General features: G+C 40.0%; 3 protein-coding genes and 2 non-coding genes across 5 annotated transcripts; 3 read left to right on the top strand and 2 right to left on the bottom strand.

The window, feature by feature from the left end:
- The first annotated feature begins 125 nt into the window (after positions 1-125).
- dnajc12 (DnaJ (Hsp40) homolog, subfamily C, member 12) lies at positions 126-3,241 on the top strand. The gene is made up of 5 exons (XM_014992313.2): positions 126-457; positions 778-856; positions 1,381-1,520; positions 1,608-1,728; positions 2,757-3,241. Exons 1-5 carry the CDS (start codon positions 380-382, stop codon positions 2,837-2,839), a joined length of 501 nt encoding a protein of 166 aa, XP_014847799.1. The 5' UTR covers positions 126-379; the 3' UTR covers positions 2,840-3,241.
- A 559-nt stretch (positions 3,242-3,800) lies between these two features.
- LOC148155397 (signal recognition particle RNA) lies at positions 3,801-4,099 on the bottom strand. The gene has a single exon (XR_015765552.1).
- A 553-nt stretch (positions 4,100-4,652) lies between these two features.
- Positions 4,653-4,951, top strand: LOC148155396 (signal recognition particle RNA). Its single transcript, XR_015765551.1, has one exon.
- A 996-nt stretch (positions 4,952-5,947) lies between these two features.
- polr1b (RNA polymerase I subunit B) lies at positions 5,948-15,460 on the top strand. The gene is made up of 15 exons (XM_014992314.2): positions 5,948-6,185; positions 7,187-7,354; positions 7,432-7,578; positions 7,693-7,825; positions 7,902-8,038; positions 8,501-8,724; positions 9,079-9,250; positions 9,798-9,969; positions 10,299-10,580; positions 10,708-10,841; positions 10,916-11,086; positions 11,169-11,325; positions 12,264-12,460; positions 13,317-13,567; positions 14,479-15,460. Exons 1-15 carry the CDS (start codon positions 6,009-6,011, stop codon positions 15,359-15,361), a joined length of 3,405 nt encoding a protein of 1,134 aa, XP_014847800.2. The 5' UTR covers positions 5,948-6,008; the 3' UTR covers positions 15,362-15,460.
- A 1,121-nt stretch (positions 15,461-16,581) lies between these two features.
- On the bottom strand, positions 16,582-18,229 carry nanp (N-acetylneuraminic acid phosphatase). Its single transcript, XM_014992315.2, has 2 exons — positions 18,069-18,229; positions 16,582-17,474 (listed from the first exon to the last, which is right to left on the bottom strand). The coding sequence occupies exons 1-2, from the start codon at positions 18,156-18,158 to the stop codon at positions 16,833-16,835; spliced, it is 732 nt and encodes a 243-aa protein (XP_014847801.2). The 5' UTR covers positions 18,159-18,229; the 3' UTR covers positions 16,582-16,832.
- Positions 18,230-24,151: the final 5,922 nt, after the last annotated feature.

The raw sequence follows: 24,151 nt of genomic DNA, 5'->3' as shown, positions 1-24,151 counted from the left end.
AGGGAATAGTGATTGAGTTAATATATTTTAATTGATTTCAGTTGCCCTACATGCACATTGGTTTTCTAAGCATAAAACTAATGACAAATTCATATTTATCTTAAATGTACTTTTAGCTCAGAGGTTTTACCGAAACACTTGAATGCAACATACGTCACTCGAGAAAAGGACAGACACGTTTATTCAACTGAAGAGATTTGATTGACATTCTTATCAGTTTAATGTCTCTTTAGTGTAAACATTTTTATCAGCAATGCTATAAAACGTTTGGGGAGAGGCCGAGCTAGACCAGTCCTTGAAATAAACAGTTGTAATCTGACAGAGCTGCATGAACTTGCGATAAAAAGCGATCATAAACGTTTTTCTAAGCCACTCGTAAATGGAGGCTATTTTGGGTCGTAAACCTGAAGACTTGGAGGATTACTACGGGTTGTTAGGTTGTGATGAACTGTCATCGGTAAGTTCCCAGTGGATGACTCGGGGCTCTGTCTATTTGCTGGAACATTACGTCTTCGCTTGACAAATCAAAACACGTTTCTTTAAATACTAATGCAGAAGCATAGAGTATTGGATGAATATTATTGATAAATAAATTGTTATTTAAAGACTCAGTTTGTTGTTCAAAGTGAATTTATGTGAAACCTGTTGCTTCACGACATAAGAATTGCTATGTGACGGTCTGATGATACTAGCAACTCAATTTCCAGGCATCAGAGACAATATTCCACAGTATTATTGAAATGTGTCTGAATTGTTTTTGTGTATGTTTTCTTAAAGACTGAGCAAATTGTGAATGAATACAAGATCAGAGCCTTAGCATGTCACCCAGATAAACACCAGGACAACCCAACAGCAGGTGAATCTCATATTAACTTCTCTTCAACTGAAGATATCTGTTAATTTATTGGTTTTTCTTGTGATTCTATGAGATACACCAGTGTTCTGCAACCTTTGCAATCCACATTTATGAGTTTCAAGACACAAAATTCCCTTGTTTATCCAGGCTCTTTGAAAAAAGATATCTTATAATTTTTGACAAATATCAACTACAGTAAATAATAAATAATAATTTGATATTTGCATATAGTTTCCAGCCTAATAACAAGAAAAATAGATATAAATAAAAAAATATGGTACTTTTAGTGTCATTCTGTTGTGGAAATAAAAAGAAATTATTTCATGAAAAACTGAAAGATACCTAAAACTTGCATTTTATCACATCTATTTATGAAACTTTGTCATTTTAGTCAAAGTTTTTATGGGCTTCCAGGAAATAGCATAGGACACTTTATTTTTATTATTATTTTTCTTTAACATTTTAGATTATTATTAACATGTCATAGACATAATTATTCTGAGAGTTTTCTTTCTTCTGCTCAGTGGCTGATTTCCAAAAGCTGCAAGAAGCCAAAGAGGTTCTGTGTGATGAAGCCAAACGGAAAAACTACGACCTGTGGAAAAGAAGCGGGATAAGTATTCCCTTCCAGGAATGGCGGGCCCTGAATGATTCGGTAAAAACGGTACGAAGCGTCTTCAATCTCTGTAGGTTTCCAGGTTTCGCTGCAGCTGCAGTTAACTAACTGACGCAGCTTTTTTTGTGTTTGCAGTCGATGCATTGGGCTGTGAGAACCAAGAAGGAACCGATGCTGGAGTCCTGCCAACCGGGAGATCCGGCTGCTTCACAGACTGACGAAACATCGGAGAATCCTTTAAATGAAACAGCGTTATGTAAGTAAATAACATCAGGTGTTTGTTTTTTTTATTACTTTAATAAATATATTTAAACTTGTCTGCTAGCCCAAGTGACAGTTAAATACACAGAATAAGAATCATCTTAGCCGCCAACTTGTGTGACGAGTGTTCTAATCATATGGACTTTGAATTCAGGTCAATTCTACAACAAAATGTTAAAGCCAGGTTATGTTTTTTTTTAAAAACTGTGACAATAAAGTCAAAATATTGTAAAAAAAAAAACAAAACAAAAACAGTCAAATACAGTCATAATTATATTTTAAATAATGTGAGAATAAAGTTGTACTCCAAAAACCAACAAAAAATAAAAATGAGAAATGTTGAGCATTTTGTGAAGTTAAGCTTTGGTATCAGCTTTACAGATAAGGAAATACTCCATCTTCTAACACTTTAGAATAAAATGATTATCAAAGCTTTTTTTATCATTAAAGCAACTTTTTTTCACAATTTTTAGATGTTCTGGTAAAATTTCATCTTTATTCCTCCAATATCATTACTTTATTCTTGTAATTAAGCAAAAAATCATCATAGCATGGCACTAATATTCCGCCATATAGTCCATAAAATGGACAACTGAAATAAAAGCCACTTTTTGAAAGTGTTTCTGTCATTTTTTTTATTTTGTTTTTAGAAAATACTGAAAAAAAAATCTGAGATTTAATTTTTAAGTCAAATTCATGCTGTGACCAAGAACCAAGCATCTTCAAAGAATAAATGTGGATGGTGGAATTTAAAATATGCACACCGCACATTTCAGATTTTAATTTGAAAATGATGGAATTTAAAATATGCACACCACACCTTTCAGATTTTAATTTGAAAATAATCATATAATGTTTGAAAACAATGAGTACTCTTCATTCCATTTCATAGTTTGGTGCTACTTTGTGTGTATCAGACAAAAGTGCAATAAAATACACAAACATGGAACGATGAAGGGATATTTATCTTCATTTTCACATCATTGTCTACCTTGAAATAATCTCTTTTTTTCCCCCAATCAGGTGATTTTTATCATCAGCGTTTCCGTTGGGCCTCTGACTCCCCATCATGTCTGCTGCAGAAGTTCAGAAATTATGAAATATAAATGAATTGGCATTAAAAGCTAACTCTCGTTACTCTCTTTAAGTATTTGCTTCCTGCTGTTTTCAGGCGTTCAGCTGCTGAAGTTTCTACCTTCTTATGAATATGTAGCTTGTGTCTATGGTATTAAAAATATGTGGATGTGGATGTTTCTGTTCCAAATGGATAAATATGACATGTTCCTTATTTTATGTGATAAAATCAAAATGTAAAAAATTATTTTTTAATGTTTTGTGTAACTTTTGATGTTAATGCTGTGAATGTGATACATTTGGTAGGTTATGTTTGCTTTTTTTCCCATATTTGTCTCGTCTTTTAAACTAAACAGAGGAATTTCAGCTTTTTGTTCCACTGACTCCTGTTCAAAAAGGTTTTGTTTCTCAAATAAACTACAGTTTCAATGTGATTTATTATTTTTTCATTCTTTAGTGTGAATTTGAAATTATGTTTCAGGATTAGACATTACTCTATTTGGGTTCAGGCCAGAATGATAGCTGCTGCTGATCTACATCAACTGAGCGCAAGATAATTTGCATATATGTAATTAAAAGAGAGTAAACTTGTATTTTCTTTATATCTTTGCTTACCAGAATTAACGGTGATACCAATTTTTTTACACAACACATGCAAATACTAAAAAATAATTTGTTGGTAGTGATGTTTTTTAAAACTTTAATAGTTAATATTTTTTTATTATATTCCGTTTTATATTCTTTTACAGATTTCTCAACAAAGATTATTTTTGTAAGGGTATTTCTCAACAAAAATGCAGTTTGGTTGTATTACTGTGGAATTGTGACCGGTGGTTATTTGGGTTGCTGTCCAGTTGGGGGCGCTGTGGAACCAAGAAGCAGCAGTGGTTTTGAGTAGAAAACGTGAGGTTCTTGTTGCTCCTAGACGCTTTATTGCTGAGGTTGGGTAGTAGTTAGTGAGGCGGTGTAAAAACATGAGGCGTGGACGCAGTAAAAAGACTGAGTCTCGCTGTATTACTCAGGCTGCGCTACAGCGTCTATTCACAGGCGCGATCCCACTACTGAGCGGCACGGGGGCTTTGACCTGCTCCGTTCCCGACCTGGGCCGATGCACCCCTCCTTAGGCGACCTGGTGGTCCCGGGCTCCCCCAGGAGCACCATATCGATACCGAACTTAGTGCGGACACCCGATCGGCATAGTCCACTGCAGCTCAGAGCTCCTGAGCTCAAACGATCCGCCAGCCTCAGCCTCCCGGTAGCTTGGATTACAGGCGCGCGCCACCGCACCCGGCGAAAGCTGCCCGCGCTCAGCGGACATTTAGCCTTCAGTAGGGTGACGTCATTGCACACTGCCGCCGCCGTCTGCTTGATCGTAACCACCAAATATTTTCCTTTTTCACTTGAAACAGGAGAATACTATTTATTTGTCATTCATTTAAAACACTTAACTCCGACATGCAAGACCCATTGTAAGTAGAAAAATGTGTATCTTTCCGCTAACAAACTCAGACATTTTTATATTAATCGGAGAGACGTGAAAATTTTAGTTTGAAAAGTAAAAAATGCACTTGAAAAAAAGAGAAAATTGTAGGGTTATTTTTGCAAATATTTTACTTTTGGAGCTCAGAATTGTACTTGTTTTTTCTAGAAAATGTCTGAGTTGTTTGGCGGAAATGTACTCCTTTATTTTCGACCTACAATGGCCCTAATACGCTGTCGTAAGTTAAGTGTCTTTAATAAAGCAAGTACAATCTGTGGTGGTTGCGATCAAGCAGACGGCGACGGCGGTACGCAATGACGTCACCCTACTGAAGGCTAAATGTCCGCTGAGCGCGGGCAGCTTTCGCCGGGTGCGGTGGCGCGCGCCTGTAATCCAAGCTACCGGGAGGCTGAGGCTGGCGGATCGTTTGAGCTCAGGAGCTCTGAGCTGCAGTGGACTATGCCGATCGGGTGTCCGCACTAAGTTCGGTATCGATATGGTGCTCCTGGGGGAGCCCGGGACCACCAGGTCGCCTAAGGAGGGGTGCATCGGCCCAGGTCGGGAACGGAGCAGGTCAAAGCCCCCGTGCCGCTCAGTAGTGGGATCGCGCCTGTGAATAGACGCTGTAGCGCAGCCTGAGTAATACAGCGAGACTCAGTCTTTTTACTGCGTCCACGCCTCATGTTTTTACACCGCCTCACTAACTACTACCCAACCTCAGCAATAAAGCGTCTAGGAGCAACAAGAACCTCACGTTTTCTACTCAAAACCACTGCTGCTTCTTGGTTCCACAGCGCCCCCAACTGGACAGCAACCCAAATAACCACCGGTCACAATTCCACAGTAATACAACCAAACTGCATTTTTGTTGAGAAATACCCTTACAAAAATAATCTTTGTTGAGAAATAAAATAACATAAAACAAGCGTACGTTAAAAACATTTAGTTAGTATTAATCTTAATATTAATCTGATAGGTAAATCTGCGTATCAGTGTATAAATGTGCGCGCTTTTGTGAATGCGAATGAGTGAATGTCACTAGTGTAAAGCGCGTTGAGTGGTCAAAATGATTAGAAAAGCGCTATACAAGTTCGGTCCTTTTACTATTTACTAAAGGTATAAAGATTAAACTTTCAGTATTTATTAATATCCTTAATATCACAGGTGGCAGAATAGCCAAAAATTGTACTCAAGTAAGAGTAGCACTACTTCAACATATTTTTACTCAGTAGCCGTCCAAGAATTTAATCAAGTAAGTGTAAAAAAGAATTTGGTAAAAAGTATTCAAGTACTGACTTATTATTATGACTTAAACAAACTGAAACCTGGAGATGTAGGTATTAATGGTTTAGTGCGGTGCGCCACCGCAACTGGAAAACAGTGCAGAAAAACCGCTTATGTTTCTGTAAATATAATATGAGGATAACATAACAAAGATTGTTTGTAACAAAGATGTCTGATCAAATTTCAAACCCCAAAAATGTTAACCATTCTCAGAATGTATTCATCATATAATTCGCTGACTATAAAATTATTTGCCAACTTATTTCCACTATAAACTAATTTAATGTATTGACCGAATGGAGTCGCAAGTGAAAGTTTATTAACCACCACAAGATGGCAGAAAAGGCACAACGAACCTTCCTGCTTCTCTTCCGGTGCCTCAGACATGTGCTTCCGGTGTCAGCAGGTCCATGTGGTAAACAAGCAGAAGCAGAAACATGGAGCCTTCTGATAAGTGGACGAATTTGCCTCATGGACCGAGTTTGAAGAACCTGACGGACGGAGGCTTCGGGAAGCTGAAGGACAAACAGCACCCCGCCGTCCAGGACCTCACCAAAGCCCACATCGAGTCCTTTAACCAGGCTGTCACCGAGGGACTCGCTCGGGTCGTCCTGGTGGGTCACCGGACAATGAATACGGAGTTATTTGGCTTAAGATGCTAAATTATATCGATTCGTCACTCAGCTCTATGCCAAGCGGGTGAAATCATTCTGTGTAAAATTAGAGCAAATTGAAACCCAAACATAATTTTTCATAAAGTTATTCCAGTTGTCCACTCATGTTCTCCCCTCTGCCAGACTAAATTTTACTTGTTTTAGGTTATTTTATTATTATTATTATTATTATTATTATTATTATTATTATTATTATTTCTATTTGGTGGATTCGAGAAAACTTTGTGAGAACATTTTTTTGTAAATTTGTTTATTGTGTTTTAGCATCTAATTTGAGCAGGAATGTGATTTGTTTGGATTGTTTTAGTATAATTAATATTTATTATTCTTAATCACTTCTATATTTGAGTGGAATTAATCTGTAAAGTGTACACTTTATTAAACTGAATTGATAACTAATTAAATAACTTTTCCCCACTATTTTAATTTGAGATTCAGCTGTAACAGAAAGTTATAAACGGAGTTGGACGATATGGCTCTAAGATGTATCACAATATTAGCATTTCATATCAGTCTATATCAATATTGACTTTTATTGATTAGTTTTTTCCTTTAAATATCTGAAATACAAGAAAGGTTACTAGATGTAATCTTTCTTGTTTCATCTGGTTTTTACTCCACTCTGTTGATTTTTATTTTTACGCAGTTGTGAGAGACGGAGGAGAAACTTGAAACTGCTGCTGTGCCAATTACTCAGCAGGTTGTTGCTAGGCAACCACAGAGTGAGAGAGTTAGTCGATTCCACCAACCTAGCTTAGCTACCTTTCCTCTGCCTACATCACCCAGAATGCCGTAAAGTTCAGGATTGGCATTCAGTGAATATTTTCTACACGTGTTATTCTGATATTATGTCTATCCCGCTATATATATTATTGATGTGTTGTTATTAGCTATGAGCTGGGGGTCGTCCATGTTTGGTTTTACCCGGTGTTTCCTCTCAGGCCATCCCGCCCCTGGAGTTCATGTTCAAACAGAACAAAGTGACCCTCGCCTTTGTGGAAGCCTCCATCCACAACCCAGTGGTCACCAAGGGCAGCATCTGCACCGAGATGAAGGTTTACCCCGCAGAGTGCCGAGGCAGGAGGTGCTCCTACAAAGGAAAGCTGGTGGTAAGGCCCCGTCCCTCAGACCAGGATCAAAACAGAGACCTTTGACCTCTGTTTGACGGTGCGTTGTGTCGTTTTAGGCGGACATCAGCTGGGCAATCAACGGCATCCCGAAAGGCATCATCAAGCAGTCCCTGGGTCAAGTGCCGATCATGGTGAAGTCCAAGCTCTGCAACCTCCACGGCTTGTCGCCCAAGGAGCTCGTAAAGCATCATGAAGAGGCAGAGGTTTGCTACGCCGTCCGTGATGTCATCGTCAACCATGACGGCCAATCAGATTCAAGCTTTAAAAGCAAAGGAGTTGTTCCAGTCAAATCCCACTAATTGTCTTTGACCTGGCAGGAAATGGGAGGTTACTTCATCATGAACGGCATCGAGAAGGTCGTCCGCATGCTGATACAGCAGAGGAGGAACTATCCGGTCGCCATGTCCAGGCCAAAGTGGAAGAGCCGCGGTCAGGGATACACCCAGTACGGTAAGGATGCAGAGCCACGCCTCCTTTAAAAGCAAGCGCTGCCCCTTTAAGAACGAGCCCCGCCCCCTGCTGGCAGGTATCTCCATGCACTGCGTGAGGGAGGAGCACTCGGCCATCAACATGAACCTCCATTACCTGGAGAACGGCACCGTGATGCTGAACTTCATCTACCAGAAGGAGCTGTTCTTCCTGCCGCTCGGCTTCGCTCTGAAGGTAACGCACCGATCCAGTACCGATCCGATACCCGCACTGATCCAATAACCGTATCGGTAAAGATAAAATTCTACTACATGTGTCTGATGCATGAATGCAGGTCTATTCAGTCTGATTCTGTTTATTTTACGTTGTATTTATAATTCCTAATTGCACTTTCTTGGTGTGTTCAAGAGTTATCAAATAACTTGTAATCCAGTGCATTTATATGACGGCGCAAAAAAAACAAAACTATTTTTTTTAGATTAATTTCAGAAATTTGATAGAAAAACTTGGAAATTTATGAGCTCCGAAAGTAAAAACTTTGCTATGAAAACAAAGAAATTTTGGGATTAGTCTTAAAAAATTTTCTACGAATAAAGTAGAATACTAGACGTCAGATATCGGTATTGGAATTGGAAAAAGTGGGTGGGTGCTCTCCTGATTTTAAGTTTGTATTTTTGTTTGCCTCTCGCTGCTCAGGCTCTGGTGGACTTCACAGATTTCCAGATCTACCAGGAGCTGATCAAAGGCAGCGAGGACAACTCCTTCTATAAGAGCTGCGTGTCAGAAATGCTGCGCATGGTGTCGGAGGAGGGCTGCACCACCCGCAGCAAGGTGCTCGACTACCTGGGCGAGCGCTTCCGGGTCAAGCTGAGCGTACCGGAGTGGTACACCAACGAGCAATGTGCCAACTTCCTGCTAAAGTAAGCACTTAATATAATGTACGAAGAACTTCTTTAAAAGGCTTTCATGTCTTTTATTTTAATTTTGAGGATGAGTGGTTAGAGTAGGGGTGTCCAATGTGTGGCTCGGGGGCCATTTGTGGTCTGATTGTGTGTGGCCCTTCACTTCAGTTCAAGAATAATAGCAAGCCAGTTTATCAGATAATACTTTTTTGTAATTTAATGCCGTAGAGGTGCAGCATTGAGTTGTGTGTCGCATGTGGGGCCCTAAACTCTCCTCTGTCTCAGTTCCCGGCTCGGTGACATCAACTCCCTGGGAAGAGCAGGAAAGTTATGAAATTAAAATGATGGTGAAACTCTGCGTTTTGTGTGCAGCGAATGCCTCTGCATCCACCTGAAGTCGGACCTGGAGAAGTTCTACCTGCTGTGCTTCTCGACCCGGAAGCTTTTCACCTTCGCCAAGCAGGAGTGCATGGAGGAGAACCCGGACAGCCTGATGTGCCAGGAGGTTCTGACTCCGGGTCAGCTCTACCTCATGTTCCTGAAGGTCAGACCCGCCCGCTCTTATTTGGGTTCTTCCTGTCTGCTCTGTATCCTTCCTTCTTTCTGGCCCTCTTTCCTTCATCTCTCCTCTCTCCTTTCCCTCTGTTATCTTGTTTGTCTCCTTTATTTCTATTTTGATTTCTTTCTTTCGTCATTCCATTCCTGTTTTTCCTTCCTTCCTTCCTTCCTTCCTTCCTTCCTTCCTTCCTTCCTTCCTTCCTTCCTTCCTTCCTTCCTTCCTTCCTTCCTTCCTTCCTTCCTTCCTTCCTTCCTTCCCTCCCTCCCTCCCTCCCTCCCTCCCTCCCTCCCCCCCCCTCCCTCTAGTCTCCTCCTTCCTTTCTTGTGTCCTTTTATCTTCTTTCCGTTACCTTCTCATGTCCTTTCTTCCCTCCTTTCTTTCCTCTGTCCTTTTTTTTTCATCTTTGCTTCCTTCCTTTCTTCATCTGCTTTCTTTCCTTTGAAAATACCCATAAACAATTTGTAAATTCAGGAAACCCGTCTGAATCTCGTCTTCGTTAAGATTTCATTTAACGCCGTTGAATCTCTCGCAGGAGAAACTAACGGCGTGGCTAACGTCGGTGAAGCTCTCCTTTGATAAGCGAGGGACCAAGCTGACTGGCGAACTGAGCACTGAGAATGTGATGAAGTTGTTGAGCATGGGGTCAGATTTAACCAAACCGTTTGAATATCTCCTGGCCACCGGGAACCTGCACTCCAAAACAGGTACGCACAACAACAACAACCACAAAGTCCAGCTAGCTAACTACTTAACTTGAGATTAAAGAAATTATCTTAATGTGTGGAAGAGTATGAGAAGCTAAAATGCTAATGATAGCTCAGTGTTGCCACTAACACCGACTTACTCCATTTAGTTTACAAACATTTGTTTATGAGCTAAAATGCTAAAATTAAATCTGACTAGTTCTGATTTAAGATTTTGATACGTTAGTAGCTAAAGTTGCATCTAATTAAAGGTCATTTGAAAAAGGTCAATTGAAATGGCATTAGAGGAAAGCTCTTCCTGTGGGGTCAAAGGTCGTGTCGTCCTCCAGGTCTCGGCATCCTGCAGAACACGGGCCTGTGCGTCGTGGCCGACAAGCTGAACTTCATCCGCTACCTGTCGCACTTCCGCTGCGTCCACAGAGGAGCCGCCTTCGCCAAGATGAGGACGACGTCAGTCAGGAAGCTGCTGCCGGAGTCCTGGGGCTTCCTGTGTCCGGTCCACACGCCAGACGGCGAGCCCTGCGGCCTCATGAACCACATGACGGCGAGCTGCGAGGTCGTCACCGCCACCGCCTACACCACTGCGCTGCCGGCGCTGCTCTGCTCGCTGGGTGAGGAATACACCGCCGGACTTCTGTTGCTTTTCCTTTCTTTCTGGTTCTTTCTGGTTCTTTCTTTCAATCTGTCATTTTTCTCTTGTCTTCTGTTTTTCTTATTTCTCCCTCCCTTCCCCCCCAGGTGTCACCCCGGTGGACGGATCTCCGGGTCAGGCCTTCTGTGACTGCTACCCGGTGGTTCTGGATGGGTCCGTTGTCGGTTGGGTCGAAGCTGATTTGGCTCCGTCCGTTGCCGACTCGCTGCGCCGCTTTAAGGTGACTTGGATGAATATTTCTCGTCCTCCTGGTCGTTTTTGCAGGTAAACTTGACCTCTGAACTCTTCCTTCAGGTTCTGGGACAGAAGAAAGTCCCTCCCTGGACTGAGATCGTCCTGGTTCCTAAAACCGGGAAGCCCAGTTTGTATCCAGGCCTGTTCCTTTTCACTACGCTGTGCCGCATGATGCGACCTGTCCAGAATTTGGCTCATGGGAAGCAAGAGCTGATTGGCACATTTGAACAGGTAAATTATGCCTTATTAACATATTTTTAAACTGTTTTTGGGGAACCAGCAGCACTAAACCAGCTGCACTCTGTTGGCTCAGCTTTACCTCAATGTGGGGATCCTGGAGGCGGAGATAGAGCCGGGTGTTAGCACGCACCAGGAGCTGTTCCCCCACAGCATGCTCAGCGTGGTGGCCAACTTCATCCCCTACTCCGACCACAACCAGAGCCCCAGGAACATGTACCAGTGCCAGATGGGTAAGTCAGCTACACCGGGGGGTCCAAACTGTGGACCAGAGGCCATTTGTGGCCCTTTGGTTAAATTTTTGTGATCCCTGACTGGAATTCAAGAACGGCACAAATGTGTCCATCCAACACTTTTTGTAATGTTTTTTAGGATGAGATTTTCTGTGGTGACTTTTTATGTCCTTAAACGGAAATTGTCAAGTAAAACACAAGTTTTTCTTTAGCTAGCCTTTTTTTGTATTTCATAATAAGTCGTGCCACAAGGATCCAGCAAGATTTTACTGGAAAACAGACTTCGTAATTTTTTATATTAATTTGTGCCGTGACAACAGTTTGCCAGTCTAGACTGTTTCTCATTGTTATTTATTATCGTATGTTTATTATTATTACTTTATGTATTTATTAACTTATTTAAATTTTTATTGTGTGCTATGCTGGGACAAACAAAATGTTCCCCTTGTGGGATCAATAAAGTCTTATCTCTCTGCTAGTTAAGCTAGATTGGTGGAATCAGCTAACGCTTTCACTCTAGTTACCTAGCAACTCGCTCATTCTCTGGTTACCTAGCAACAATCTGCTGGGTAACTAACACAGCAGCAGTTTAAAGTTTTACCACCATGCCTAAAAACTGATTTAATACAAAAAACAAAAACGTGGAGAGTAAACTGTGGCTGAAGCAGGAATGTCACCAGTTTTGTAGTATTTCAGATATTTCAAACAAAACAATAAAAAATCAGTAATTACTGATATTGACTGTTATTGAATGTGTATATTGTGATTCACAGCCATAGTTAAGTAGTTGTCACTTTTATTTTGATCACATCAGTAAAAATATTATGATAAAACTTTAAGTCCATCCCTAATTTTAAGCCACAACAATCATAAATAAACCATCCTGGAGGGACTGCGCAGCGTTGAGGAATTGTTTAATCGGCTATTTTCCACTGCAGGGAAGCAGACGATGGGATTCCCGCTGCACTCCTTCACGGATCGCTCTGACAACAAGCTGTACCGGCTCCAGACGCCGCAGAGCGCTCTGGTCCGGCCCTACATGTACGACCACTACAACCTGGACAACTACCCGAGCGGCACCAACGCCGTCGTCGCCGTCATCTCCTACACGGGCTACGACATGGAGGACGCCATGGTAAGCGCCGGTTAACGGTCTGGTTTCTGGAGCAGTCGTTATCAAACTGTGGACCCCGGGCGCCCTCTAGTGGTTTGTAAGGTACTGCATGTAAACAACCATTTATTTGCCGTGACGTCAGGTAAAAGTGCGACGCGCACCGCTAGCTTACAAAGCTACCAAAGTATTGTGTTTAGAAGCAATAATGGGTAAAAGGCTGAAAGCCAGGACAGAAAAAGTGAAGATACCGGTGGAAAGAAAACAACGTCAGGAATACTTACGATCGGAGGAAGCTAAGAAAACCTGCTGAGAGTATCGATGTGTCGTTCACGAACTATTAGATTTGTTTTGATCGGCTCTAAGCCGTGAACGAGTCTCAGTAGATGAGAACTGTTCTTTATTTTTACGTCTTTGTTTGCTTATAACGCTCCTGTTATTTTTATTTAATTTAAAATGATTTAATTGGCAAATAAATACAATTGATGCAGAAGACGGTTTTTGTTTCCGCCAAGCAGCTCATGTCTATTTTTCTTTTATTGTGATTCTAAATTACAAATAGCCGTAAAATGTTATTAATGCATAAAACATTTGGTATTTAACAACTTCTTTTTTTAATTTCTATCTATTTGACATCATTGGAAAGCATAGATTCCACACTTTCAGAATCTATAAGTCAAAATGGCCCCAGTAGATTTGTTCATGACAATAACTGATTTAAAGGCTAATCTTCTCATTTCAGGTTAAATATATTAACATGTTGTGGGGTAGTTTCATGTTAGGTGGTCCGTGTTTGTTTGTTAAATGGGTTAATCAGTCTGAAAAAGTTTGAGAATCGTTGGTTTAGGGATGAAACGCTGACGCTTCTCGATCTCGTCAGATTGTGAACAAGTCGTCTTGGGAGAGAGGCTTCGCTCACGGGAGCATCTATAAGACGGAGTTAGTGGACCTGGCGGAGAAGGTGAAGGGAGAGGACGGCGTCGTGTTCGGGGCCAAGCCGGGCGACCCGAAAGTGAACGGGAAACTGGATGTAGACGGGTTGCCTCACATCGGGTCGGTGATTCAGTACGGAGACCCGTTCTACAGCTACATCAACCTGAACACGGGACAAAGCCACGTCAGCTTCTACAGGTCACTGCACAAACTTCACTGTTTTAAATACTCGTTACAACTGTGACAGTTTGATAAGAGACGGATAATCTGTGAAAAGATTGATCTCTTTTTTTGGTCGATTACGAACGCATAATCGACCAAACCTCTGGTCCACCAACAAACTTCTGTCTTGGTTCGGTTGAAATGCTGTGTGAACACCAAGCAAACCAGAGACCGCTTCAAAGGCAGGAAGTGGACTACAGCAGAGTGCATTCTGGGTAAATAGAACCACAACAAATGTGCCAGTTGAGCACCAGCAGGAGAAATAACTGCTTTTTTTTTTTTACCAAAGACAAAAGAGAAATCCTACAGCTGCTGAATTTGACACTACTCTATTTTTGTTTACATTTTGTGAAGAAGAAAGTTGTGCTCATATTTCTCCAGAAATTAATGTAGTTTTCTTCAGTAGTTCTTGGCGCAGCGCCCCCACAGGGGAGGAGGGGAACAGGTTTTTGAGTTTGGTTCATTTGACTCAGTACAGAGGGAAAGAGAACCAGAGTTGGATAGTTACTAGTTACATTTACTCAATTACATAAACTTGAGTGACTTTTTTTGAAAAAATACATTTCTACAACTCTGTACTTTTTACTTTTACTTGAGTAATTTTATTATGAAGTATTTCTACTCTTACTTTAGTAACACTTCTGGATTTTCTACCCACTGAATGAAAAACATGTTTTAACCAGAAATTCACCAGACACAGACTGGTTTTTTACCAAATACTTTTTCAGTCTTACTTGAGTAATTTCTTTTAACTTTTACTTGAGTAAAAATATTTTGAAGTAGAGCTACTCTGAAGAGAACTACAGCAGTTGAAATGTAACAAATGTTTTAATTTTCCAGACTATCGGATGTGAAAACACCACTAACTGCATGTTTTGTGTCTGTAGGAGCCAAGAGGCTTGTGTCGTCGACAACATCAAGGTCTGCAGCAACGACACGGGATCGGGTCGCTTCAAACGTGTCTGCATCACCGTCCGAGTGCCGCGTAACCCAATGATCGGCGACAAGTTCGCCAGCCGCCACGGCCAGAAGGGCATCCTGAGCCGCCTGTGGCCGGCCGAGGACATGCCGTTCACTGAGAGCGGCATGAGCCCGGACATCCTCTTCAACCCGCACGGCTTCCCGTCCCGCATGACCATCGGGATGCTGATCGAGAGCATGGCCGGGAAGTCGGCCGCCCTGCACGGCCTGAGCCACGACGCCACGCCGTTCACCTTCTCCGAGCAGAACTCTGCGTTGGAGTACTTCGGGGAGATGCTGCGCGCCGGCGGCTACAACTACTACGGCACGGAGCGGCTCTACAGCGGGCTGAGCGGCCAGGAGCTGGAGGCCGACATCTTCATCGGCGTCGTGTACTACCAGCGGCTCCGCCACATGGTGTCCGATAAGTTCCAGGTGCGCACGACGGGAGCGCGGGATAAGGTGACCAACCAGCCGGTAGGAGGAAGGAACATCCAGGGCGGGATTCGGTTCGGGGAAATGGAGCGGGATGCGCTGCTGGCCCACGGCTCATCCTTCCTGCTGCAGGACCGGCTGTTCAACTGCTCGGACCGCTCCGTGGCGCAGGTGTGCGTGGACTGCGGCAGCCTGCTGTCGCCGCTGCTGGAGAAGCCGCCGCCGTCCTGGTCGGCCATGCGCCACCGGAAGACGGTGTGCAGTTTGTGCGGGAAGAGCGACTCCGTGGACTCCTTGTCTGTTCCGTACGTTTTCCGTTACTTCGTGGCTGAGCTGGCAGCGATGAACATCAAAGTGAAACTGGATGTGAAGTGAAGGGAACAATCAAAGCCTCTGTTTTCCTCTGCTGCTGTTTATCAGGTAGCGCTAAAGTTTGAATGTTTTGACCCTTAAATAAAAGATTTTTAACTGTCACAGTTTTATTACATGATGGTTTTAGTGGCTGTGGACAGTAGCAGCAAGTTGAGCTGAAGATTTCAGAAACTGCAATTCCAACTATTTAGATACAAACTATTTAGTTTACAAATAAAACATCTAGCTTGCTAACAAGTCCAAAACAGTAAGATAGTTTAGTCAGAATAGAAATTTATTTAGTTGAAAAACCAAACATTTAGCTTGTTAGTCCACAATGCCAAACAATTTAGTTTACAAAGGAAATATTAATCTTGCTAACTGAATATTTAGTGTAAATATCAGGCTATTTAGTTTACAAGTCAAATATTTAGCTTACTAGCCAAACATTTACTTCAAAATACCAAACTAGTTTACGAATTAAATATTCACCTTGCCAACTAAACATTTAGTCCAGAATACCAAGCTATTTCTTACAAACCAGATATTTAGCTTTCAGCTTGCTAACTACATATTAAGTCTGCAAGCTGAATATTTAAGTTAATTTAGTTTTGAAGGTATGTAGTTTATAAATCAAATATTTAGTTTGTCAACTAAAGGTTTAGTCCAGAATTCAAAGCTATTTAGTTTACAAATTTAGCTTGTGAACTTAAAGTTTAGTTGGCAGGTTGAGCTTACAAACAAAATATTTAGCTTGCTAAATAAATATTTAGATTGAACTGACATTTATGAATGGATAAGATGTTGAAAAATTAACTCCAGTTTTTTTCTCTTATGACTAAACCCAGTTTATTCATTTTTCACAAACGATACCCCATATCAGGGTTTCCCCCAGAAAACTTGCTAATCCCGGTGCTCAGGGCGCCAGGGCAGTTCTCCAGCCGCCCGCCATGTTTTTGAGTTAAAAAATGTTTGAAGTTGACAGGAAATTTAAAATCATTTGATAGTTTTGCATTTTTGGAAGACTTGAAGATCAATACCTAAACACCAACTATAAAGTCTTTAAAAGAGGCAATCATTAAAAAACAAAACTAAAATTAACAATGCTAAGCCTGGCGGGGGCACAAATAAAGCCTGGTGGCCCGCCAGGCTTATTATACACTGAGGGAAACCCTGTATATAAGAGCCGGGTTTCTGCCAGGAAATCAACAAGTTCAAATGAGCTATTCCAGTTCTCCCAAGGATGCTTTTCTTATTTTTAATTGATTTACTCATTTATGTTGCATAATCACTCCAGCCTTGAACAAAAACAGTTAAAATAAATAATTAAATATTCAGGTTAATGACTTTAATGCCCACTTTGTGGAGGTAAACTTCTGCACACCCTTCATGCTTCACTCATTGTAGTGTCTTAAATTTTATATACAGTGTTAAAAAGTTGATAAAATATCTGTAAACATATGGAGGTTAAAAAACAAATCTGTTCACATTCCCATCACTGCAGCTGTGCCAGGATGGCCGGCAGGTCCAGAACAGACGGGACAGTGTAGTCTGGTTTCACCGGACCGTCCAGCTCAGACCCGTCCGCTCTGTGAATCCACACCGTGGCGCGAACTTTGGCGTTCACCCCACCCTGGATGTCTGTGTCCAGAGAGTCGCCCACCATGACGCAGTCCTGCGCCTCCACCTGCAGCATGCGGAAGCACAGCTGGAAGATGGACGGGAACGGCTTCTGCTCAGCGTGATCTCCGGCGATCACCACCGCGTCGAAGAACTCCTTGCATTCGGCCGCTTCCACCTTTTCCCTCTGAGTCCGAGCGTCGCCGTTGGTGAGCAGCAGCAGCTTGTACTGGCCACGGAGCTGCCTCAGCAGGTCGCGCACCTCCGGCGTCAGACACAGAAGCTCCAGCCGGCTGTTCTTCCACAAATAGTAGCACTGAGAAGCCAGATCGGACGCAGTGCTGCCTCCTGTAGTCTCTGCGATGCTTTCCGCCCAGTGGCACATGCGGATGTCGTCCTGGGAGGTGCCAGGCGGCCGGTCGGGGCTCTCGCGCAGCAGCTTCAGCTTGAATTTATCACAAATGCTGCGGACTGTGTCGTCGTCCAGGTTCAGTTTGGACTTCAGAATCTCCCCAGTCTGCAAAATACACAAACCAAGCCACATAAATAGGTCTGAAGCAATTAATCGTGATTAATTATGAAAATAATCACCAACTAACTTAGTAATCGATTAATCGTTAGTCGGACTGAAAAACATCCATTTGCTGAAAGATCTTTACATCAAGATGCTTAACCTTTGTTTTGATTCTGTCTGACAGAAAATCCAACTCTTTAGAATTTTGTTTTACAAACATACACATTAACTATGTATAATTTGGGTTGTGTTAATAAGCAATCACCGCTCGTAAAAATAAGAGTTTTTCCAGGGTTTTGGGAGGAAAACTCCTCCCTTGCCGGTCTTCATAACTCCTTTCCAGGTCGTGCACCGGCAGTCTGTTAAGGAGCGGACACCACGTCTTCATTCACTTCCCAGTTCGTTCAAATATCGACTCTTTCTTATTTATGCCGTGTAAATTAAATTAAATACGACACATGTTAACGGGTTTTCGCCATAAAACAAGTAACGCGAAGGTTGTTGACTTTAAAACCGAGAACTTTAGCTAGCGACATCAACAAGCAGCGGAAGTTTTAACTGAAGTCCCCGGAGAAAACCATTTTTAGCTGTCATCACCTTTTTTAGAGCCACCTCGCCGGCAAGACTCGTGTCTACGAGCGTGTTGTCCAAATCAAACAGGATCGCTTTCACAGCTTTACCCTCCATTGCAGAAGCACACCGTCATTCAACGCTAACCAGGAAAACAAACACAGCTTTGCGGAAGCGGTGCAAAGTGAAGTGCTTCATGGGATTTGTAGTTCTATTGACAAAATGACGCATTTTCACAATATTTCCTCTAGATGGCGCCATGCGCACACTGAAACTAAATGATAGATAGATAGATAGATAGATAGATAGATAGATAGATAGATAGATAGATAGATAGATAGATAGATAGATAGATAGATAGATAGATAGATAGATAGATAGATAGATAGATAGATAGATAGAGTTTAGCTTGCTTAATTAAGGACTTTCGCACTGTCAATGTAGTTAAAATTTGGTTGCAAGCTAAATTTTTAGCTTGGAAGCTTAATATTTAGTTAACAAGCTATTTAGTTTACAAACAAAAATATTTACCTCGTTAACTATTTAGTCCAGAATAGCAAACCAAATATTTAGTTTTTAACTTGCTAACTGAATATTTAGTAAGAAAGTTATATATTTAAAGTCAATCTTAATATTTAGTGAGCAAATTATATAGCTTGCAAACAAAACTTTTAGCTCGCTAACTAGTTATTCAGTCCAGAATATTAAACTATTTAGTGTACGAATGCTAGCTTACTAGAACTAGAATTGCTATTCTTCTAGCAATTTTAATTTCTAACTACAATTGCTGTAGTTAGAAAGGAAAATATTCAGTTCCCAAACTAGATATTCAGTTTACAAGCTATTTAGTTTACAAACAGAATATTTAGCTTTTAGTTTGATGACTGAATATCTAGTTAGCCAGTAAAATGTGAAGCTTGTAAACTAAGTATTTAGCTAGCTAGCTAAATGTTTATGGAATTTATATATTTTTTAATATCTAGTTAGGTAGATAGGTATCTATTTAAATAGCTAGCTAGACAGACAAATATTATACCATACTATTAGTAAAAACACCATTACAAGCCTACTAAAAATGCACCAGTTTTTCTTTAGCCTGAATTGACACAAACCCTTAATTTTAATAAAATTTCAAGAAGAAAACCTTTTTAAAAAGTCGCAGTTTGGTAGGTTTGGGATTAAAATATAAAAAAATGTTTGTCTCTTTAAGTTTTTAAGAATTTGTGGCCAATCCCCAATAAAAACCCAATGAAAGCAGGTGATCCAAATTAAGAAAAGAGTTAATTTTGTTTTGTTATAAATAAGAAAAAGTGCTTTATGTCATGAAAACATCATACAGTCACAAACGTTACATTTTGTTGAATGCCATCATCAAAATCATCTATAAACATCAAATATGTTGATCAATGTTCCATTTATTATTCATTATTAATTACTCTTACTTGAGTAAATTCTTATGGCTACTTTTTACTTTTACTTGAATAAAATATGGTGAAGTAGTGCTACTCTTACTTGAGTACAATTTTTGAGTTTTCTGTCCACCTCCAGTTAAACAAATGTAAATAAATTAAGTTTGACGAACTTAATTCAATTACACATAACAAATTAACTGAAACATTTTTAGTTGGACAACAAATTCAACAAAATTACCATATCAAGCACTTTAAAGTTTAGAGAGGTAATTATTATTTTCATTGGTTTCCAGGATTTAACAATAAATCCGCTGGTTTTTTTGTGTGACTGAACATCCCAGACTGTCCCAGACGCTTATTTTAAAGTATTAGTCTCGCTTTTCTAAATAATAAGAACAATTCTACTAACAGTAACAATAAAAACCCCTACGTGACTCCTGAGCACGCATAATGCCAATTTAAACAGCATATTCCGTGACACGCAGCCTTTCAAAAATAAAAACATTCCTCAGCTCTTATGCAACCTGCGCTTTAACTCAGCCTCTTATCTGGCAGCGGGCCAGAAGTTCACACGCAACGCCGTGCAGAGTAGCTGCAAAACCTTCCCATCAGATACCACAACAAGCCTTTCTCACATTAAATAGGTGTTCTTCCAGCGCAGGTGCCTGTAGGACAAAAAGAAACTGGCCTAAATATCTTTGGAACATTCAAACATGCCACCTGCTGCTTGCATGGGAAGGAACTTTAAATGAAAGAGCGCCGCAAATTAAAGCCTTATTTTTATTGGCATTAATAAAAAATAATACTTAAAAAATGGAAGTGAAAGATGAGACGGTGGATGCTTGAAAAGAAAACATAAAACTGGAAAGGTGGAATTTCCCCTCTAATGTGAAGGGGGAAACAAAAGTGAGATGATTTCCTTCATGTTTCCGAGAAACAGAGCTGCAACATTATCATTTTTTGGCATTTTCTGCCAATGTCATGACTGTTTTTCACCAAGCTTAATTTTATTTTTTGTTTTATCATTTACCTGCCTGTGATGTAAATGTTGTGATGCACGTTGGTCAGCTGAGGTTGTTAAACTTTTAGGTTGGGTATCCGAGTCCGCAACGTTTCTGCGTTTATCAGGGTGAGTGGCCGGATCTGACGTTTCAGCTGGAGATGGACGTGTCACCGACACAAGAATGACAAAACTTAACGTGTAGTTTACAATTCATCGGATTATTAGAGTATGTGGATTATTAAAATTCCTCGAGGCAAATTATCTGCCTTGAAACCTTGTTAAATTATGTTTTACTATAGCATAGCGCCATGTGTTCCGGCCGGATAGTTATTTTTCGTTGCTCTCACTTCCGCCGAAGAATGCTAAGTGCTATTAGCATAAAATAAGTCTTCTTTAATTCTGGGTTTTCATCGTTTTTCTGAGGTCTAATGTTTTGTGCGTACAAAGGTGCAAATATTTATTGCACACATGTGCACAAAAGCTCTAACTGGTGTTGTAAACTTAGAGTTCATCTATTAAATTGACTAAAATTACTTCCAGGAACGGAGAGATTCGCTGTCCGCACGGAAATACTTGGATTTATCACGGTTGGTGGCCACATGGGTGGCCAGTCTCACGTTATCGCTTCTTCCTATTATGGCGAATCGCAAACTTACCGCCACCTACTGTACATGTTGCATATCTCAGCTGGAGACGGTTATTACGTGAGTAAATGACACACAAGAAATTTAAAAAAAAACTTAGGATGTGGTTTAGAGCTGCAGTGATTCATTGAATGATTCGAGTACGTCGATTGTTAAAAGTCCTGAAGACAAATTATCTTCTCTGAAGCTTCTTTAAATTATGTTTTACTATTTAGCGTTGTGTTTCCTGCCGGATAATTATTTGTGTTGCACAACGCTCTTGCTTCATTGCCGAGGAATGCTAAGTGCTGTTAGCACAACATACATCCTCTTTTCTCCGGATATTTAGTCGTTTTTCGGGTAACTCGTGTGTTTTCTGTGCATAAAAGTATATTTGTCGGCTTTCTGCTGTATTATCTTTATTGCTAAATTGAACATAATTTCAGATTTTTGCATAATTTTTATTTTTTTATGTACTTTTAGGATAATTTTTTACTGCTCTGTAGTTTTTACTTTTATTTGAGTAATTTTATTATGAATTATTTCAACTTTTTAGTAAAATTTCTGGATTTTCTGCCCACTTGCAGTTTTGGTTAATGAGTGTTTGTTTTTTGTTTTTTTATTGAAAGAAACTGATTTTGACTTGTTTTTATTTTTTTATTTTATTATTTTTTTGTTACTTCTATGAATTTTTGTCATTTTAGTCTTTAAATTACCAAAATGTCCATTTAACTTGATATTTTTGGTCCACCTGATGATGTAATTTTTAAATATTAAAGGACTGATAATTTGATAATTTACTCAGTACTTGAGTAGACTTTTTACCAAATACATTTTTACTCTGACTTTTTAATATTTCTGGGTTCTCTGCCACCTGCTTGTCTGTATGAGAGCAAGAAGACAATAACCAGAACTCTGGCAGCCATTTTGTTGCCCAATCAGAACTTTATTCTGTCACAGAGACAAACTCTGGCCACACACTGGATGTCAGATTTTAATCAAAGTCAGGGAATGTCGACTGTTTAAATACAGAATGTTGGTGTGTCGGATGCCACTTGTCAAGCTGCACGTACACATAAACAGAAGCAGAACAGAACAGTTATGTAAAGCTCTCTGATAAAGCGGTGATATCCTTCCTGCTGGGTCTATATAAACCATCCATTGGAGATGTGAACGTTTAAATCTGCTGCAGCTGCATGCATCAGTAGCTGCTACTCTGCACCAACCCAGGTGCGTTTAAGTTGCACATCTTCTTAGGAGATAGATGTAATCTAAAGAGAGGGAATGTTCCTGCCAGTGAAAAGGTTGGACCTCCCATGGTTGTTGGGCAGATTGCCATTGCTGCTGTTCTGATGCACCTGAGCTGCTCTGACCGGCGACTGAACCGCAGCAGCAGGAAGCAGCGAGGAGGATCAACCGCTGATCTGCAGAGGCAACAGGTTCTGCTGCAACTAGTGACTATTTTAGGTATTAATTAATCTGTCTAATAAATCCAGATTAGAAAAAAAATAAAATCTAAAAAAAATTAAAGTATAAAATCTGGAATAAAAAGTATTAGGCAAAAAATGAAATAAAAGCTGCAAAAGAAATTGAATAAAAATTTGTCAAGAAATAAACCTGAAAAAGGAATTGAAAGAATAAAATTTTAAAAATAATTAAAAAAGATAAAATATGAGAAAATGATTTGAAAAAATACAATTTGAAAAAAACTGAAAAGTAAAACTACATAAAAATGTGAGAAAATAAAATCTGAAGAAAAAAAAAGCTTGGAAAAAATATCTGAAAAGGAAACTGAAGAAATAAAATCTGAAACAACTCTTTAAAAAATAAAATCTGAAAAAAAATTATCTTAAAAAATATCTTAAAAATAAATTTAAGAATTAAAATCAGAAAAAAATCAGAAAAAATATTTGAAAAAGAAAACAAAGAATTTGAAATATGAAAAATAGCAAACTCCATAAATGTGGGCTCAACTGTTGCAAACACAAATTACTCTCAAAATGTACCACGTTTCCATGTATTTCCTCTTTAGAAGAATGGCCAGGAGAAACTGCAATCTGTGTCAGATTACATTTATGCATCAAGTAAAAAGTTGGATTATCCATCTTCAATAATCTGGACGGTAAACGATCAGTTTCCAAACTTAAATCTAAATATGTTTTTTTACATAAATGAATCCAAGATTCAGTGCAGAAGCAAATCATTGCAGAAGGATTTGTTGGAGTGTTTTCAGCTTTGGACATGTCGACCCTCTGCAAACAACAATAATTCACAGCCAGCAGCTGAATATGAGGCCTTCAGAGCTGCTCCCTCTTATTAACATGTCATGGATTACATCATTTATTGTTAGCAAACACTACCTACAATGTCTCCTCTCATCCTCCTGCTACTTAATCTGCCTGATTGCTTTGCAGAGACACGTTAGGGTTGAAAATATGTTCCTGCAGCCGCATTCCCGATATTCCCGCTGTGCAACCTCGCATTCCTCTGGATAATCACACGAGGAGCTGAATTAAAGTTTCTCCTGCTGCAGACCAAGTAAAAATCGAGTGTCTGCGTACTTCTGAAACACGAAGCATACATTCATGTCAGTTACTGTTTTTTTCCTATGACTGTCGCTTCCCTTGCAGAGGTTAAATAGAGGCTTTCAGATGTTGATTTAAACAAAGACATGACTTCATATGGATTTTATGCGTCATTCCTGCTTGTTTATTCTCATGTTTTTCAACTGAGATCATCACTGTCCTGTGAAATTATCTACAACAGTATTTTTAAGCTGATCAGATCATTTTAACTAGTCATAAACTGTGGATGTGATGTATGGAAGTCCTGAAATGCCCATTTTCTCCTGGACTTTAAAGTTCATGTGGAAGTAAAAAATAATGTAGATTAAATCATCCAATCACAGGGTTTGGATCTGTTGAGACGTATCTATTTGCAAAGATAATTAAATGTCTTTGTGTGATTTACAGTGTCATGGAACTGTATAGGAAGTTAATGGAAAAGCTAACATATGTAAGAAATAATTACTAAAAATGTAAATAATATAAGAAATTTATTTAGCTTATTTTG

This window comes from Poecilia mexicana, unplaced genomic scaffold, assembly GCF_051168715.1.
Source record: "Poecilia mexicana isolate PSO_F unplaced genomic scaffold, ASM5116871v1 scaffold_15, whole genome shotgun sequence".
Taxonomy (NCBI): Eukaryota; Metazoa; Chordata; class Actinopteri; order Cyprinodontiformes; family Poeciliidae; genus Poecilia; species Poecilia mexicana.
This window is presented reverse-complemented; position numbering and strand designations above follow the sequence as displayed.